The following is a 19,209-nucleotide window of genomic DNA, read 5'->3' as shown; positions in this document are numbered from 1 at the left end:
AAAGTCAATTACTTCGTAAAAGATTTAATTGTTTTTTTAAATTCATATTTTGGTATTGAAAATTCATTCATTTTTTTTTAATAAAAATAAAACCATTTTTTTTTAATTCATCTGTTTTAGTAGGAATTTCATCTTTCTTGGATATAAATACAAATATTTGGTGAAAAATTAAACTATTTATTAAAACATCGTCCGTTTTCGTTCAAAATTCAGCCGTTTTATTGAAAATTCAACATTTGGTAGAAAATTAACTTCTTATTTGAAACTCAAATTTTGGTGATGAAAAGTCAAACCAAAATATTTTTTCAATGAAAATTCAAATACTTATGTTGAAATGAATTTGTCTTTTTAATTTAAAAATTAATATGTTTGAGTAGAAATTTGATCTTTCTTGGATATAAATGCAAATATTTGGTTGAAAATTCAACAATTTATTTAACAAATCATCCGTTTTCGTAGAAAATTCAGCTGCTGTGTTGAAAATTGAACATTTCATAGAAAATTTACTTTTTGCTTAATGCTCAAATTTTGGTGATGAAAAGTCAAACAAAATATTTTTTTTGTTGAAAATTCAAATACTTTTGTTGAAATGAATTTGTCTTTTTATTTCAAAAATTCATCTATTTCAGTAGAAAACTCATCTATCTTGGATTAAAATGCAACTGCTCGGTTGAACATTCAACAATTTTGTTTAAAATCATCCTTTTTGGTTAAAAATTACACTGTTTTTTTTAAAGTCAATTACTTCGTAAAAGATTTACTTGTTTTTTAAAATTCATATTTTGGTATTGAAAATTCATTCATTTTTTTAATAAAAATAAAGCCATTTTTTTTAACTCAACTATTTTAGTAGACATTTTATCTTTCTTGCATAAAAATGCAAATATTTGGAGGAAAATTCAACAATTTTGTGAAAAAATCGTACGTTTTCGTTGAAAATTCAACATTTCGTACAGTATTTCGTTCTTGTTTAAAACTCAAATTTTGGTGTTGAAAAGTCAAAAGAAAATATGTTTTGTATAAAGATTCTAATTTTTTTCTTTAATTTGATCGTTTGTCGATCAAAATGGTTCTGTCTGGTTGAAAATTAATCTTTTTTGGTTAAGGATTCAACTGTTTTGTTTGGTATTTTTTTTTGTTGAAGGTTTATATTTTTGTTTGAAAGTTATTTTTTCCTGAAAATTCATATTCTTTAGTTAGCAATTAAATTTTTGTACAAAAAATTCGTCTTGTGGTTTGGATATTCAACAATTTAGGTAAAGTTTTTTTACTTTATGGCTGAAAAATCTTTATTTTGTGAAAATTCTTCTTTTTGGTATTAAAATTCATTATTTTGGGACGAAATTACATATTTTTTTGGTTGAAATATCAACTATTACACTTTTTTTCTTGAAAATTCATCTTCTATCATAGAAAAATCTTTTTTTTTTAATAAATGAATAAAATTTGAAAAATTTTTATTTGTATTTGCAATATTGTTCTATTTCGTTTATAATAGAAGAAACATTTTGTTTTAAATCTTTTCAAATCTTAAATTATTTGCGAAAAATACGAGTTTTCAACGAAATAGTTGAATCCTCGCACAAGAATATTATTTTGCATCAAAAGAGATTAAATTTTTACAAAATAGATAAAATTTTCTACACATAAGTAAAATTGTTTAAGTATAAATTTTGAACAAAAAAGTTCATTTTAAACCAAATAGTTGAATTTTAAACAAAATGAATTAATTTTTTGCCAAAAAAAAAAATTTTAACGAAATTTTTATATTTTTAACCAAAGAAATGAATTCTCAACTAAAATTATAAATATTTAACAACAACAAAAAAGTAATGTTTAACAAAGTAGTTAACTTTAGAACCAAGTAGTTATATTTTCAATCTAACAAAGAAAACAAATTTAATAGTCGATTATTGAACTGAAAAAGATTTTAATTTCAAATCTAAAACAGTTTAATTAATCGAAAAGATGAAATTTCAACAAAATAGTTGAATTTTTAACCATAGTTGAATTTTCAATCCGCAAATATGAATTTTCAATGAAAAAACATTTTCAATTAAGTAATTGAATTTTCTACTAAAAAGACGAATTTCCAAACAAAAGCATTAATTTTTTAACGAAAAAGATGAATAAAATGGAATAGATGAATTAAAAAAAATTACAAGAAATTACAAACTACAAATTTGCCTTTTTAAGCAAAAGGTGGCATTTCTATGAAGAAAATAATTTGTAAATATCTTTTAAACTAACCCGAATTATTCATGAAATATTGAAAAATGTTACAATAGAAAAAATTGTACTAAAATCTTCCAGATTTTGTTCGACATTTTTAGCAATCTTTTAAAATTATCTTTAAAAATTAATTTTTCAAAATAAAAAATTATTATAATTTTCCTAGGAATCTTAAACAAAAAACTTTTTAGTTTTCTAGAAACCTTTCGAAATTATCAAATAGTTTAAAAATTTTTTTAGGCATCTTTAAACATTTTCATTTTCTTTTAAAGTTCATGAAATGTTTTTAAATTTTCAATTATTTCTCTATCTTTTTAAAACTTCTAATTTTCTTTCAATTCTGCATAATTAAAAAATTGCCGCAATATCTATTGGATTCTTTTTTGACTATTTTGAAAATATTTCCAAGCATTCTCTTCAAATTAATGTTGAAAAATTAAAATTTAAAATTTTCCAACAAATCTTAAGAAAATTGGTTTATTCTCTTAAAACCTTTTAAAACTTTTAAAAAGTTTCTCAACTTTTTTTATCTCGAAATATTCAAAAATCTATATTTTTCTTTAGTTTTTTTGAAAACCTATTCGAGTTTTGAATTGTTTTCGCATATTTGTAAAACTTCTAAATTTCTCTTAAGCTTACTCGAATGTTTTATTTGAAATATTTAAAAATCTTCTGAAGATTTAAATTATTTTTCATTCTTTTCAAAATTTTAAAATATTCAAATTCTTTTTCGACTTATTTTGAAATCTACCAATCTTAAAGTCAATTTTTTCAAATAAAATATTTATAACATTTTTCCCGCAATCTTTTAATCGTTCTAGGTAATTTTGTTGTTACCGGTACCAATTATAGTGTGGAAGTAAAATATTTAGAACATAATTATTTTCTATGATCAAAAAATTATTTGTCGAAACTTAAAATATTATTCCCAACTCGGATTTGTATTTCCTTGTTAGTAAACACCCTGTTAAAACACATCCAGTCAAATAAAGTTTTTATGGGTCTAAATTGAAATCTAGACTTTTTGAACTAATTATTAAAAATACTTACAAACTCATCCGAAATCTCTTCAAGAAGATGTTTCTCAAATTCCAATTTTGTCAGCCAAATTGACGTTTCCAAGTTACTGAAGAAGAAAAACAGGAACAAAAAATAATTTAAGAAAATATCTCACGCTATTAGGATAATTTCCACTGCTTTGTATTAAGTTTTACCTACATTTTTATATTTTCATCTGGTCTTAAACCGTTTTGATGTAGGCTGTCTTCTCTTTTGTTTAATTTGTAAATTTCACCTGCGATACTCTGCAAAAAGTATTGATATTATTAGAAATTAAAAAATTATTTTTACTGCATTAATATACGCAAAAACTAAGAAAAATTCGTACGTGAATCGTTTGATAAAAATTCGGCCTACAAGTGTAAAACATAGAGTGGAATGGTCTGCCAGATTCGTCAAACTGAGCAGCTTTTCGGGGAGGGAAAATTTCATCTGGAGGTTTCATGACTGGTTTCGCATGCTGGTCAAATATTCCAGAAGGAAATAAATATTCTATCGCTCTCTGTTAGGAAAAAAATGCCAATTAAAACATGTCTCTAAAAAAAAATCGGATATAAACTTTAAATTATTATTAAAAAATCTGTTTTAATTTTTAACAATGTAATAATGTGCGTATCTTACTTTTACATCATCTTCGGTGAAATTATCAGGATTTTCACCCATCATATTAGCAAGATGTCGTTTTCCAATTTTATACTCAATCCTTTCTTTTTGCATAAACTCGTCTGAAAGACACAAATAAAATTTGTGAAATCGCTCTTGCGCAATAAAAAAATAACTAGAATTTATACATATATATCGTTTTCTATTAAGTAGTTACGAATTTATTAAAATTAAATGTTTCCCTTTAAATTACAACACTATATTTACGCGAAGTGAAAAAATTTATAAAGCATACTGATATAATAATACTGATATATTTATTAATTTCTTATATGCCTTAATATTATATTTGATTATGTTGCTGAAAATTCAACGATTTTGTTAAAAATAATCCTTTTTGCTTGAAAATTTATCTACTTGAATAGAAATGAAATTTTTTCGCGTTAAAAATACAAATGTTTGGTTAAAAATCAGTCTGTTTTGGACAAGGATTAAACTCTTCTGTTAAAAATTCGAATTTTGGTTGAATTGAACTATTATTTATTTAAAATTAAAATCTTTTTTTTTTTTGAAATATCTATTTTTAAATTTTCCTTGCAAATTCCTATTTTGTAGTTGAAAATTCAACTACTTAGTCAAAAGTATAAACACTTGATTAAAAATATATTTTCACGGTTGAAGACACATAATTTTAGTTTAAAAATCGTCGTTTTGATAGAAAAGTTGAATATTTTGTTAAAAATGAGTTTTTTCTCTGATAAAAAATTTTTTTTACTTAAATTCGAAGTTTAAGATTTTCTCTTTTTTACAATTTTTACATCAATTGTTCAGAATTAAACAATTTTTAATTGAAAGCTTTCTAATCCAAAGCAATGTTTAATTAAATAAGTTTAAATAATGATTTCAATGAAACTTTATAAATTAGAAAATTTCAAAATAGATCAACCTTTAAAATTTAGGAATTAAAAATTATTAAAAAATTTAATGGCTCACGTTTGTACATGCTTAGTTTTAAATTTATAGATTCAGATTTTGAATTTTGAATTGAAAACTAACTAAAACTACAGTGCGTAAAAAATTTTAGTTATCATCCAAATAATGGAATCCTAAAAATTGCAAAATTTCATTTTTGTTTGGAAATTTATCTCTTTTAGTTAAAAATTCAACAATATTTGATTGCAAATCCGTGCGTTTTGTTCCAGATTCGTCCTTTTACTAGAAAATTCATCTTCTTGGTTGAAATTATAATAATTTTGTTGAAAATTCCACAATTTTGTTACAAAATTATCCTTTTCAGTTAAAAACTCAACTGTTTTGTTGAAATTTCGTCTTTTTTAGCTGAAAATTATATTAGTTTGGTAAAAAATGTATTATCTTGTTAAAAATTCGCATTTTTTGTTGAAATATCAACCATTACATTTTTCAGTCAAAATTAATATTTAAGTAATAGGAAATTGCACATACCTGTTATCATAAATTTAAAGAACAGCAAAATAAAATTCGAATTTTCTAACAAAATTTAATGATCTTTTAAAAGTACATGTTCTATCCACGTTTTTCTAGCATTAATTTAGATATTTTCAAATACTTAAATAATTATTTTTATGGTTCCGAAAATTTGATGCGCAGTATAGTTTTAGTTTTTAATTCGAAATTCAAAACTTGAAGCATATAGGTCTTAATTTTATTTTTCCAAAAACACGAAATTTTAAGTATAATAGACCTAAGATATAGCATTGAAATCTCTTTTCGAGCAACGTGAGCCATTCAATTTTAAAACAATTTTTAATTCTTAAATATTAAATGCTAATTTAATTTGAAATTTTCTAATCTATAGTTTCATTAAAATGATTCTTAAAACGTTTTCAATTTAACATTGCTTTAGATATTAAAACTTTCAACTGAAAATTGTTTAATTCTGAACACTTTATGTAAATTTTAAAAAAGAGAAAATCTTAATCTTCGATTTTAAGTACTAGGATTTTATAGTTGAAATTATTTAAATTAAAATCAAATAGTTTTAATTTTTGTTAACATGCCATTATTTCAACTTCAACCTTTTCTATTACGTAATTATTTGGTAAAAAGGAATTTTAATTAAAAATAGTAAAATGTAAAAAATTAAATTTAAAACGACAACATTGTGAACGTTTAATTATTAAATCATAATTTATAAAAATGTTGTATTATATACATTGATAGAAAATAGTTTTAACATTGCTGACATGAAATTATTTTAAATTTAACCTTTTCTGTTTAAAAATTACATATTAAGGGTATAACGCATTTTAATTTAAAACTGTATAATCTTAAATATTTTAAATTTTAAACGAAAAACTGTTGGACTTTCACATTCTAAATCATACTTTATACAATTTTGAATCATTTAAATTAAAAATCGATAATATTTTTTAATTTTTTTAAGTTGAAAAGTATTCCAATTTCAACATTTGATATTTTAGAATCACTCAGGTGAATACTTTGGGATTTTGTTAACATGGGATAATTCCATTCTTAACCTTTTCTATTAGAGACAACCTTACAGTAGATAATGATCCTACAGTAGATAACCATTAACTAAAAGTACAAATATATCTTCAATAATTAATTCTAATTTAGATTTAATAACACGTACATTGGCTTAACTATTAATTGAATTAAATTATTTATTTTACATACATTAGCATTTTGAATTATTGATAATCTGTTGTAGGTACATTACCTAATTTAGCGTTGTCTCCTTTTTGACGATTATATGGCAAGAAAGGATTTTAATTGAAGATTGTAAAATTTTTAAAAATGTAGGTTTGAAACGAAAAAGTTTAGGATCTTTAAATTCTAAATCATATTTCATAGAATTTTGAATTATTTAAATTAGAATCAAATAGTTTTAATTGTGTTAACATTAAATTATTTCAAGTTTTTCTGTTTGATAATTAAATATTTAGGTGTAAAGGATTCAAACTTAAAATTTTAAAATTTTTAATAATTAAAAATTAAACGACAAAATATTAAATATTTACATTTTAAATTATAATTTGTACAATTTTCAATTAAAATTAAAATAACCTAGTTCTTAATTTTGTTGGCATGGCACTATCTCAATTTAAGCATATTATTTTTACAATTATTTATATATAAAGAATTTTAATTTAAAACTGAAATATGGTATATTCAACAGATAAATTTTAAATCATTTAAATTTTATGTGAATTTAAATGTGAACCCACAAAATTTTAAACGTGTAAATTCTAAATCAAAGCGTATACAATTCTGAACTCTTTCAATTGAAATCAAATATCTTGGAACTTTGTCATCATGCCATTATTCTAATTTTAACATATTCTGTATGAGAATTATTTAAGAATAAAGGATTTTTGTTTCAAATTACACCCTTAAAAATCCAAATTTAAACAACTTTGCGTTATTTCAATTGAAACCAATGATTTTTGAATGTTTTAAACCTGTAATTATTCCAATTTTATTATTTTCTATCATAGAATTAGTAAGTAATAAAGAATTTAAATTGAAGATTGCATAATTTTGAAAAAGTTGATTCGAAACGACAAAATTTTGAACGTTTAAATTCTTAATCGTAATACATAGAATTTTGAATTATTTAAATTAAAACAAAATATTTCCGAATTTTTTGGTGAAATTATTTTAAATTTAACCTTTTATTTTTTTACAGTGATTTAATTATAGAGAATTTTAATTTAAAATTGAAACAACATTGTCATAGTTTAAATTCAAAATAATAATTTATACAACTTTAAATTGTTTCAATTAAAGCCAAATAGTTTGTGAAGTTGCTAACATGCCATTATTTCAATTTTAATCTTTTCTACTTTACAATTATTTAGAAATAAAGAATTTTAATATAAAACCTATTAAATTTAATTATTTGAATTTATTAAATTAATTTATTAAAATAAATATTTTTATTTATTATTTTACTTTTATTATTTAAAAATAACTTTATTTAGTAATTGCACATATGTATTTATTTTTAATATATGATATTAAATAATTTAAATTTGTATAAATTTGGATTTCGAATTTACGCGTTCAAGCTTTTTTCGTTTCAAATTAAAATGTGTCAAAATTTTACAATTTTATATTAAAATTCTTTATACCTAAATGATTGTAGAGTAGAAAATTAAAAATAGAAAATTATATAAAAATTTAATTTAATTTTAATTCAATTAATAATAATATAATAATTACATTATTTTACCTAATTAACCTAATTAATTATTAATTAATTAAAAATAGCAATACAAATAAAATAAATAATAGTTAATTAATTAACTTAATTACGCAATTAATAATAATAATTTAATTAATCAATTTTAATTTTATTATATATAAATTTAACAGACAAGTAAAAAGTAAATGTAAATTATATTTTTATTAAATCAAACACACACATAAATAATAACTTTTAAAAATAACATTATTTTAGTTTTATTTATTAATTTTCTAATTTAATATAACACATATTTTAATATAAAAATATAAATAAAATATAAATAGAAAAAACTAAGATTTAAAACGAAAAAACTATTGAAGGTTTCAAACCTTAATAATGATTTACACAATTTTTAATTAATCAAATTAAAGCCATACACTTTTAAATTTTGTTAAGATATCATTATTTCAACTTTAGCATATTCTATCATACAGCTGGTAAGCAATACAAGATTTTAATGAAATATTCTATAAATTTGACAAATTGAAACGTTTAAATTTTACAATTTTAAGAAAACTTTCCTTATTTTCTGATTTTGGTCTTACGTTCCAATTTAAACAAACAAAAAACAATTTTAGTTGTCAAAAAATCGTTATATTTTTAGCGTTTCGGCTCTCACTGCGGGCCTCTAAAATACAAAGTGTTTTTCTTTTTATGTACAATCAATTAAAAACTAAATTATAATAACCAATTAGGAACATAAAAACTTATTTTTGTTATTACCTGTCATTTAAATACATAGTCAAAAATTATATTTAATTGTCAAAAACTTTCAAACAATTAATGATCAATAATTTCAAAAGTGTTCAAAAACATACGAGCTATTTAAAGGTTATAAGAGCTCGAACGATTTAAAATTCTGGATTGAATTTAGTTTTTAAATTTTTATGTTGAAATATTAAATTTAATGTAAAATGCATTGATACATCTGGTTTTTATTAAATACTTCAGTCTGAAGATTCTTCGATATTTTTTTTTAATTTTTGGATGAAAATAGATTCAATAATTTCACGTTCATAAGTGTTTTGTTCCCTTTCTAAAATTCTAATGTTTTAAAAATAAAAATTAAAAAAGTGATCAAGATTCCATGAGTGCTGAGACAAACCAGTGTTTAAATTTGCCATTTCACAATATCTCTTATGCGCAGCAACTATAGTTTTTAATCTTCTGTCAGTTTCCGCGATGTAAACTTTATTGCAATCAGTGCATTTTATTAAGTATGCGACACCTGATAAATTTTCAACCTTTTCTAAATCTTTTTTATTCGAAAGAAAATTATCGAAAGTGTGGTTATTTTAAAAATAAAAGTTGATGTTAAAATTTATTCAAAGAACGTCTTAGTCTTTCAGAAAGACCTTTAACGTAAGGTAACGTCTGCTTTGAATCAGTTTTAATGTATTTGTTTAATCATTTTTTCTGCTGATTATTTTTGTGTCAAAACCTTTAATTAAACCATTTTTCTGACTGAAAAAATGGTGAGAATCAAAATTTAAATACCACCCTCACGACGGCGGTTTCTTATTTATACCAATTAGTTATCAAATCACCTTCCAACGTTTTTATAATCATCAAATCTAGAACATTTAAATTTTCTTTTGAATTAAAAAGAATTAAAAAAGGTGAAAAATTTATCAGGTGTCGTATACTTAATAAAATGCACTGATTGCAATAAAGTTTACATCGCGGAAACTGACAGAAGATTAAAAACTAGAGTTGCTGAGCACAAGAGAGATTGTGAAATTGCAAATTTAAACACTGGTTTGTCTTAACACTCATGGAATTTCGACCACTTTTTTATTTTTATTTTAATAACATTAGAATTTTAGAAAGGGAACAAAACACTTATAAACGTCAAATTATTGAATCTATTTTTATCCAAAAAATATATAAAATTAATTAATATAAAATTCATATATAAAAAGAAAAACACTTTGTTTTTTAGAGAAGGATTTTTTTCCTGATGAAAGCCCGCAGGGACAGCCAAAACGTTGAAAATATGACGATTTTTTAACAACTACAATCGTTTTTTGTCTGTTTAAATTGCACCGTAAGAACGAAATAAGAAAATAAGTAAATTTTCTTCAAATTTTTGATATCGTATTCACGGTCTAAAAAATAGGAGAAACAACTGGAGTCTTGCTCCAAAAAGTTCGTTCAGATCATTCTTATGTTTAAATTCTAAATTGTAATTGATATAATTTTGCTTTACTTAACTGAAAACCTAAAAATTATATAGTTTATTAACGAGAAATTATTCCAATTTTAATTTTTTCTACTTTACAATTATTTAGGTGTAAAGAAATTTAATATAAAATTTTTAAATATTGACTAATTTTCATTTGAAACAACAAAAGCTCGAACGCGTAAATTCAAAATCAAAATTTTTACAAACTTAAATTATTTAACTTAGAGACAAATTTGGAATTTTGTTAACATGTCATAATTCGAATGTTAACCTTTTCAATTTCAAAATTATTTAAAAATAAAGGATTTTAATTAAAAAATGTATAATTTTCGAAAAATGTTATATTGGAAAGCACAAAATTTTAAACGCTTAAAATCTTAATTATAATTTATACAATTTTTAATTATTTAAATTAAAAGAAAATAGTTCCGAATTTTGTTATGCTATTATTTCAATTTTAACCTTTTATTTTTTTAAATTATTTAGCCATAAAGAATTGGAACTTAAAATTGAAACAAAAGCTTCACAGTTTAAAATCAAAATCATAATTTATAAAACTTTCAATTATTTTAATTAAAACAAAATAGTTTGGAAAATTGTTAATATGACATTATTCCAATTTCAAATTTTTCCGATTAACAATTATTTAGGTACAAAGAGTTTTAATATAATATTGTAAAATTTTAATTAATTTAAATTTGATACGACAAAAGCTTAAACGCATGAATTATAAATTCAATTTTTACAATTTAAAATCATTTAAATTATAGCCAAATTTGGCATTCAGTTAACATTCACAATTATTTAGCAAAACAGGATTTTAATTGAAAATTGTATAATTTTGAAAAATTTAGATTTGATATAACAAAATTTTGAAAGTTTAAAATCTAAATCGTCATTTATACAATTTTTTAATATTTAAATTAAATACAAATAGTTTTCAATTTTGTTAAAATAATATTACATCAATTTTAACCTTTTCCATTAAACAATTAGTACGAAATACAAGATTCCAATGAAGGATTATATAATTTTGAAAAATGTAGAGGAAACTACAAATTTAAATTATTTAAGTTAGAGCCAAATTTAGAATGCTGTTAACATGCTATTATTGCAATGTTAAACTTTACAATTTAACAATTATATATCAATAAAGAATTTTAATTTAAAATTGTTCAATTTAAAAAAATATTTGAAACAGCATTTTGAACGTTTAAAATCTGAATCATTATTCATAAAATTTATAATTATTTAAATTAAAGCATACTATTTTAGCATTTTGCTAACTTAATATTATTTTTGTTTTAACCTTTCTTGTTATACAATTAGTAAGCAATACAAGGCTTTAATGGAAGATTGTATAATTATGAGAAGTTTATATTTGAAATGACAAAAGTTTGAACGTTGAAAATTCTAAATTACAATTGATATAATTTTTCTTTATTTGAATGTAAAATAAAAAATTGTGAAGTTTTTCAACATGTAATTGTGTCAACATTAACCAGTTTTATTTTACAATCATTTAACTATAGACTATTTTAATTAAAAGTTCTACAATTCTAAACATTTTAAATTTGAAAGGACAAAATCTTGAACGTGTAAATTAAATTCTGTATCAAAATCTTTCCAATTGCAGTTATTTTGAGTAACCACGCATTTAATTCAGATAATTTAATTATGTATTTTGTTAAATTATAGAAAAATAATTATGCAAAGTGGAAGGTTTAACTTCACTTGATGAAAATCGTAATCAGAATGTAAAAACTTACTGTGCTCCTTAGATCGCTGCAAATACATTTGCATGGCTTTGCTGATTTTCTTTTTTGGCAATCCCGTATTATAAATTTCGGTTTGCTCGAGTAACAGTTCTTGTGTGGAATATGAACGTTTATTGGCATTCTGCAATTACACAATAATTATAAAAGATTATAAAAAGGTAAATAATGAAATTTTGAGGTTATCTTCTTCCGCTAAGAGACTAAGAATCATGACGATAGAAAACTGAAAGTAGTTAAACTTACCTGAATACTCGTTATTACACATGAATTATTAGAAACAATGTTCCTTGCTTTAACAATATTTTTACAATTATTTAAATAAAATATAAATGCACGTGAACTGGAGAACGCCATTTTTCTGTTCCCGTCGGCAGTCGGCACTCCGACTTCCGAGTGCTGCCAACATGAAGAAATCGATATTCCCAGTGTATGGGGGGAAAATTGTACTTTGTGGCTGGTATGCTTGTAGCTGTAAATGGAACTTTAAATTCAAATCGTAAGTAATGTTTGACTTAATATACAATATTATCATTAATAAATTTATAATAGCTAATTCATAAAATTAATTTTATAAACAATATTTTTAGAAAATTATTTTCATCATTATATTTATGACTATTTATTTTAATCAATATAGATAAGTTTTGAACCAAACAGTTGAATCTTCAACTAAAATAGATATTTTTATAACCAAAAATGGAATAGTCAAATTTGCAGTGTAAACCATAATTTTAAAGCAAACAATCTAATTTCTAATCACTAAAATTAAACAAAGCAAAAGAATTTTTAATTATCTAATTGAATTCTCAACCGACAACATTAATTTTTAAACAAACATACGAAAAATAAAGTAGATAAATCGTGACAAAATAGTTAATTTTTCACTAAAATAAAACAAAAATGATCAACAAGAAAGTTAAATTTTCAACCAAAGAGGAGAATGAGAACAAATCCATTTTTGACGAAGTATTTTAGCTTTCAACCAAATAGTTAAGCTTTCAACAAAAATATTCATTTTTAAACAAATTGAGTTTAAATTAATTTGATAAATTCGTTAAATTTAGTTAAAAGATGAATTTCCCACCAAGAAAAATAATGTTTATGTTTATTACTTTTATTATAATTTATTATTATTATTATTTGTATTATAATCTGAAAATTAAATTTTTAGAATCAAACTTCTCTAGGTTTAAAAAAGGGCTTACCCATACGGACTGCTTTGATAATTGCCTGACTCAGCAGGGTCCATTTTCATTGTTAAAATATTTCGTTTGTGTGATCAACTTTTCCAAAAAATAGTTTCATTTTTTAAAAAAGAAGAAATTCTATGCAAATTTTGTTCTTTATAATTAATAATAGTATAGAATAAATACAGTTCATATATCATACGTGTAAAATTATTTATTGAATTAAATCACTGCAAATCAAATCAAAAAAACTATCGAAAGCTTTTGGGAATTTAAAGTGACGTATTAAAAGTTTAAATAAAATACTAACACTAAGGTAACATGTTAACGTCTCTTAGTAAAGATAACAGTAACGCTTTACACATTTTAAGGGTGTAACGATAATATTACGCGTTACTTTTCACTGGTTTTAAGTAGCTACAAAGATATTATTGAAAATATTGCAGTTTAATAATATTGAAGAAATGATTTGCTAACAAAAATCTGAAGTTTTTAATTAACTAAAAGAAGTAGTTCTATTTCATTTAGAGGATTCTGGAAAAAACAAATATATTAGATTTGAAGAAGTTTCAATTATTATTATTATTATTATTACACCATTAAGCCATTTCCCTTTCGGGGTAGGCGTGACTCACTCGGCAGGGGAAAGGAGTAGTGTGTGGATGGGATAGAGATTTTTCAGATTGATCCAGAATTCTCGTGCTATTTATGTAAATAACACGTTCGTTCCGCAACACTGCTCCGACCCAGGTTGCTGATCAATCTCTCTAGCAATCACCCCAAGCGAAGAACCTCACGAAGCCGTTATGTAAGGTTCCCCACTTGGGTCAAGACCTTTAATTTAAGAAATTATAAATTTTAGGATTAATAATTTAATTTTCCTGTATATTTTTTATAATTTATACTTTATAATATTTATTTATGATTTATTTATTCTTTACAATTTAACTTCAATTTCAGAAAGAAAAGTGTATGAAAAATCCAGAGATAATTAAGTTATGTAGAATTAAACAAATTTCAATTTAATAATGATTCAAAATAGTAAAGTGGAAATTTTACGCATCTCAAAAATTAAAAAACTAAAAAATGAAACTTAAATCAATATCATTTCAAGATGGATTTGCAAATTATATTTTTAAAAGTATTTACCCACAAAAATAACATGGTTCAAATTTCCTAGTTTTGATCAAAAACACGCATTCAATTCTGAACAGCCTCACAGCCGGCACTTTTGTCCTATTCATTTGTTTGTTCACTAAATATTTCTACAATGTGTAAAAAAGACTATTTTTTTACTTAAAATCTTTTATGCCTGAAAAACTGCTTAGGTAAACTTTATTCAGTCTTAAATCAATGCAAGAGGACTTCCAAAATACAAATAATTTAATTATTAATAAATTTAATTGCTAATTATTATTTTCACATTTATTTTCATATTTTATTTTTATAATTATGTTTATATTATTTATATTATTATGTTTGTATATTCATGATTTGTAAAAATTATGTTTTATCACCAAAAAATACTTAAATATGAGGTTTTCTTATATTTGGATTTCCCAAAATCTTCTCATTTCCTGCAAATATACCTAATCGTAATATCTGCTTGATAATATTTGGCAAAATATTGCATTTGAAATTATAATATTTACACAAATTTGAGATTTTGGCAGTTTCAAAAATCGGGTTTTAAATCAAAGCAGCTTCAGATTGAATAATAAAACTGCATTTTCAGATTCATTCAAACGATTTTCCCAGGTTAAACCGCTCAAATTTTGAGTTTATTGATCTAAGTTGATATCAGAACATTTTAATTGTTATATTTGACCAAATACTATTAAATTTGTATTATTTTTAAGCATATCTGTAGCAATTATGGCGATAAAAAAAATTAAACATGGGAAAACTTTACATTTTAATATTTTGCCACAAGAATTTTTTTTTCCAGGCTTAAAAAAATGTTCTCTGACAGTTTCAATGCAAAGGAATTTTTTCTAGGCGAAAAAGCCAAAATGTAGAATTTGTTCATATAACTTACTGATAAAAAATGTATTTTTATTTTTATTAAAATATTGCCAAGCGAATAGTATTTTTATGAGTGTTTGCAACTATTCAAACTATTAAGGAAATCCAAATCTGAAAAACCTAAAATTTAAACATTTCGCCTTAAAAACTGTTTATAACAAACATTATTGCTAATTTCACCATTAGTTTTGTGATTTAATGTCATTCAGAGATTAATACGAAAATTTTTTTGCATACATAATTTTTTAACCTTTAATAATACTATTTGCTAATTTGTTTATAAAACTATTTTTATTAATTAAATATACTAATTAGCAAATTATTTGTCTTCTGTGAGAACCTATGGATTTATGTAACACAATATAGAATTTGCCGAAGCAGCTATTATAGCGTAAGAAATTGCTAAGTAAATAATATCACTTTTTTATACTTTGAGTGAAAATTTGTTGTATAAAAAAATAAAGAAGACAAAAGTTTTCACCTTAAAGCTCTTCCGAATTTAGTGTACTTTAATTCTGTTTTAAAATTTAATAGTCCTACCAAAATTGAAGGCTCTAAACTTTTTTGAACGGAAAAAGTGCATTTCCTTCCACTGTACGGCAAAGTTCAGGTTTTTAACAACCACAAATGAAATTTGGTTGGGATAACATCAAAACTAGTTTCTGTAACAACTACCGTCTATAAGTTGCGTACATTTTATTTTTCTTTAATAATGCACATAAGAGAACTAAATGAAGAAAACTGAATTTAGACTATAAAGCAGTAAATAGATTCTAATCACAGTCAAATTAAATAATAAATCCAGCATAAACAAAGATTAACATTCCTCTTCCATAAAAGTTACGTAACATACTCATTGCTCTTCCAGATCATTTTTAAAAAGCATCAAAGAGCTGAAAATTGCTTCGTTTTTAGCAAAACTTGGATCAAAATGAACTCTCTTTTTTCTGGGTGGTAAAGATGGAGCGCTAATAAGTCTTCAGATAAATTCTGGTCGTGGCGTTCATCGATAGCAGTTTGTCCCGACAACCACAGTGCTGCCGCATCGCTCGCTCTATATCGAGAGCCCTCCCGCGAGTCTCGGCTCGCAGCGGGCCAAAGCTCGGTTAATCCGTCGGTCTCAGTTTTTCCATCTTTTCCTTGCCGTTTCTCTTTCCAACCAACAGACGAATGAGGACTAGTGCATTCACCATCGAGTTATTATTTAACATCAGGTCACCAGACCGGACATCCGGGTTTCAATTTCCGTTTTCGCCTCACTGTCATCAACTTCCTTCTAAAGAAAAATCATGGGAAACGCCCCGAGGAAATCCCATTATCCAAAACATGTTTCCTCTTCGGGGAGTGGAACGAAGAAGGTACACTGGGAAGGTCCAGGTAACTTTGTCTTTCTTCAGCACATTTTACATTTACCTAAATCACCAATACCGTAGGTCGCTGTCTCATATTCAACCAGTACCTAATTTTAGACCTCTTGAATGTTCCGCGACTTTCAGCACATGCTGGAATCAACAAGTGAGGGAAGTTTGCAAGGGCTTACAGGTTGCAAGGCTACCCTCTTTTTTGTGAAAGAGTTATTTGATTCGGTATCCGATGTCGTCTCACGAGACCATCCGCCCGGAGCTACCCAGTGGTTTAAGCTTCTGGTTGCCAAATGCTCTTCGTTTTATTTCGGGAGAGCCACGTGCAGCTATCCGTTAGGTCGCGTGCTTCTACAATACATACATATTGTATGAAACGAACCCTATTGCATGTCGCGTCACAGTTTTTATGCTTTTGTTAGAGTTAAAGTCAAAGACTGTTTAAAAATATTTTGCTCGAGGAATCTAATGCTTGTTTTTTATAATGTGTTCCTCCTATTTCGAGAACACCAATCTAAAAGTCTTCTTTTCAATAACATCTGAAAAGTGGATTAGGAAACGATCTGTTTCTACGTAGATTTTTTAACGCTGAATCATGATCTATAAAAGAAATCTCTCGATCACGTCATGGATTTTGTATTCCTTCGTGAAAACAAATATATCATTTTTAATTCTAAAGTAGATTAGCTTTCTTCTTTGCTACGCTTGACAACAATATCCAAACTGCAATTATGGTTCTTCCTATACAGTATTTGATTTACCTAATATAAATAAAGTTAATCTTCCACTACGTAATTCTGGCTTGCAGCATTTATTGAGAAAAACCATATGCTTGTGGTAACCTAAACAGTTTACGCATAAACATTATATTTCTGCCTTGGAACTCTCGGACTGAAAATCTCAGAATGAACACATAATATGCATTACTAGTGTATTTCTGGTTGAAGACTTTAAATTAACAGACATTTAAATAAAAAATATATATTTTCCAGGTCTGCCTGCAGCACCTGGGAAGCCGATTCTCATCCCCGGAACAGAAGAAACGCAACCAGATGTAGTTGGTATCCGATGGGAGCGATCACCAAGTAACGGAGGGTCGGCTATTATTGGTTATTTAGTTGAACATCGAAAAGTGGGTGCTCCAAACTGGGTTCGTTCCGCACCGGTTTTGTGCACATTTCCTGAAATGACTCTTAGTGGCCTTGAACCAGGATGGAGGTACCAATTCAGAATCAGGGCCCAAAATTCCTTAGGGCTCTCAGAACCCAGTGAGATATCAGATGCACTGACTGTTACCCTTCAACGAGCTGCTTCTTCTTCACCTCAATTCGACCTTGAATTGAAAGACTCGACTGCACTTGAAAATGAGCAGGTATAAACATCGATCAGTTTGAAGAATGATTATAAAATATTTTACTGTCACATTTATTGATCATCCTTAATTTACAGACGGAATTCGAAGTGCGATATACAGGAACACCAACACCTAAAATCGCCTGGTTCAAAGATGGTTTTGAGATATTTAGCAGTCGACGAACGAGAATCAACACTGAAAATGGAAAAAGTAATCTTTTAATCCATCGTACTGCTCTCGATGATGAAGGTGAAATCAAGTGTACGGCAACAAACAGAGCTGGACATGTCAGCACGAAAGCAAGACTGATGCTTGAAGGTCTTTACGCTCTTTAACATATTAATCATATTATATTTTACATATTGTTTTATATTGAATAATTCAACTTCTTCAATATTAGCACCCCCACGAATTCGCCTTCCACGTCAATACGAAGATGGGCTTCTTTTTGAGCACGGAGAGACCATTAGACTGAAGGTATCACTTTGCGGTCGACCTACACCCGAAATCAGTTGGTATCATGATGGGGAGATAATCAATAAAGACGAAAGACACGTTTTTGAATCAAATCCTGGCGAGAGCATTCTGAAGATACCTAATGCTACAAGAAAAGACCGAGGAGAGTATAGTGTGAAAGCTGCAAACAAGTTGGGTGAAGACGTCGCGTCCTTTTTAGTCACCGTCACAGGTAGGTAGGTAGAGGTTGCCAGACAACTAGCAATTGCGTAAAAGATGTTTCTGGCATTCGAGAGATGTTCTTTATTTATTTTTTTTTGCTATAGATCGACCTTCTGCTGCGGGCAAAGCTACTGTATCTATGACTTTGGGAAGGTCAGTTTCTCTTACGTGGAAAGAACCTGAAGACGATGGTGGTTGTAAAATTGGAACCTATATAGTTGAATACTATAGAGTAGGTTTACATTTTTTCCAAAATATTGATTGTTTTTAAATTGATAATATTGAGTTTATGTCCTGTCTGTTCTTTTAGGAAGGATGGGATATGTGGCTCAAGGCTGCATCATGTCGACAAACTTCAACGACCTTGAGTGAATTGATAGAAGGTTCAGAATATCGTTTTCGCATTAAAGCAGAAAACCCATACGGTGTCAGCGATCCTAGTGAGGAAAGCGACGTTGTATTCATTCCGGATTTAAAACGAGGGTAAGTAATATT

The 19,209-nt window shown here is 25.5% G+C and overlaps 2 protein-coding genes across 2 annotated transcripts in view; one reads left to right on the top strand and one right to left on the bottom strand.

The window, feature by feature from the left end:
- The window catches only part of LOC117169918 (28S ribosomal protein S9, mitochondrial), a 41,289-nt gene extending 28,826 nt beyond the window's left edge, over nucleotides 1-12,463 (bottom strand). The window contains exons 1-6 of the mRNA XM_033356427.1: nucleotides 12,353-12,463; nucleotides 12,101-12,230; nucleotides 3,913-4,016; nucleotides 3,620-3,793; nucleotides 3,451-3,536; nucleotides 3,283-3,358 (exon numbers count right to left, since the gene is read on the bottom strand). Of these exons, the coding sequence (XP_033212318.1) occupies nucleotides 3,283-3,358; nucleotides 3,451-3,536; nucleotides 3,620-3,793; nucleotides 3,913-4,016; nucleotides 12,101-12,230; nucleotides 12,353-12,463 (681 nt within the window). The remainder of the gene's footprint in view (nucleotides 1-3,282; nucleotides 3,359-3,450; nucleotides 3,537-3,619; nucleotides 3,794-3,912; nucleotides 4,017-12,100; nucleotides 12,231-12,352) is intronic.
- A 3,891-nt stretch (nucleotides 12,464-16,354) lies between these two features.
- LOC117168779 (titin homolog) overlaps nucleotides 16,355-19,209 on the top strand; it is a 126,593-nt gene continuing 123,738 nt past the window's right edge. The window contains exons 1-6 of the mRNA XM_033354567.1: nucleotides 16,355-16,698; nucleotides 17,675-18,054; nucleotides 18,132-18,354; nucleotides 18,437-18,724; nucleotides 18,819-18,946; nucleotides 19,025-19,197. Coding sequence (XP_033210458.1) covers nucleotides 16,611-16,698; nucleotides 17,675-18,054; nucleotides 18,132-18,354; nucleotides 18,437-18,724; nucleotides 18,819-18,946; nucleotides 19,025-19,197 — 1,280 coding nt within the window. The 5' untranslated portion in view covers nucleotides 16,355-16,610. The remainder of the gene's footprint in view (nucleotides 16,699-17,674; nucleotides 18,055-18,131; nucleotides 18,355-18,436; nucleotides 18,725-18,818; nucleotides 18,947-19,024; nucleotides 19,198-19,209) is intronic.

Source organism: Belonocnema kinseyi, chromosome 3, assembly GCF_010883055.1.
Source record: "Belonocnema kinseyi isolate 2016_QV_RU_SX_M_011 chromosome 3, B_treatae_v1, whole genome shotgun sequence".
In the NCBI taxonomy this organism is placed as follows: domain Eukaryota; kingdom Metazoa; phylum Arthropoda; class Insecta; order Hymenoptera; family Cynipidae; genus Belonocnema; species Belonocnema kinseyi.
Note: the sequence above shows the minus strand (reverse complement) of the source record. Positions and strands in the feature narration are given on the sequence as shown.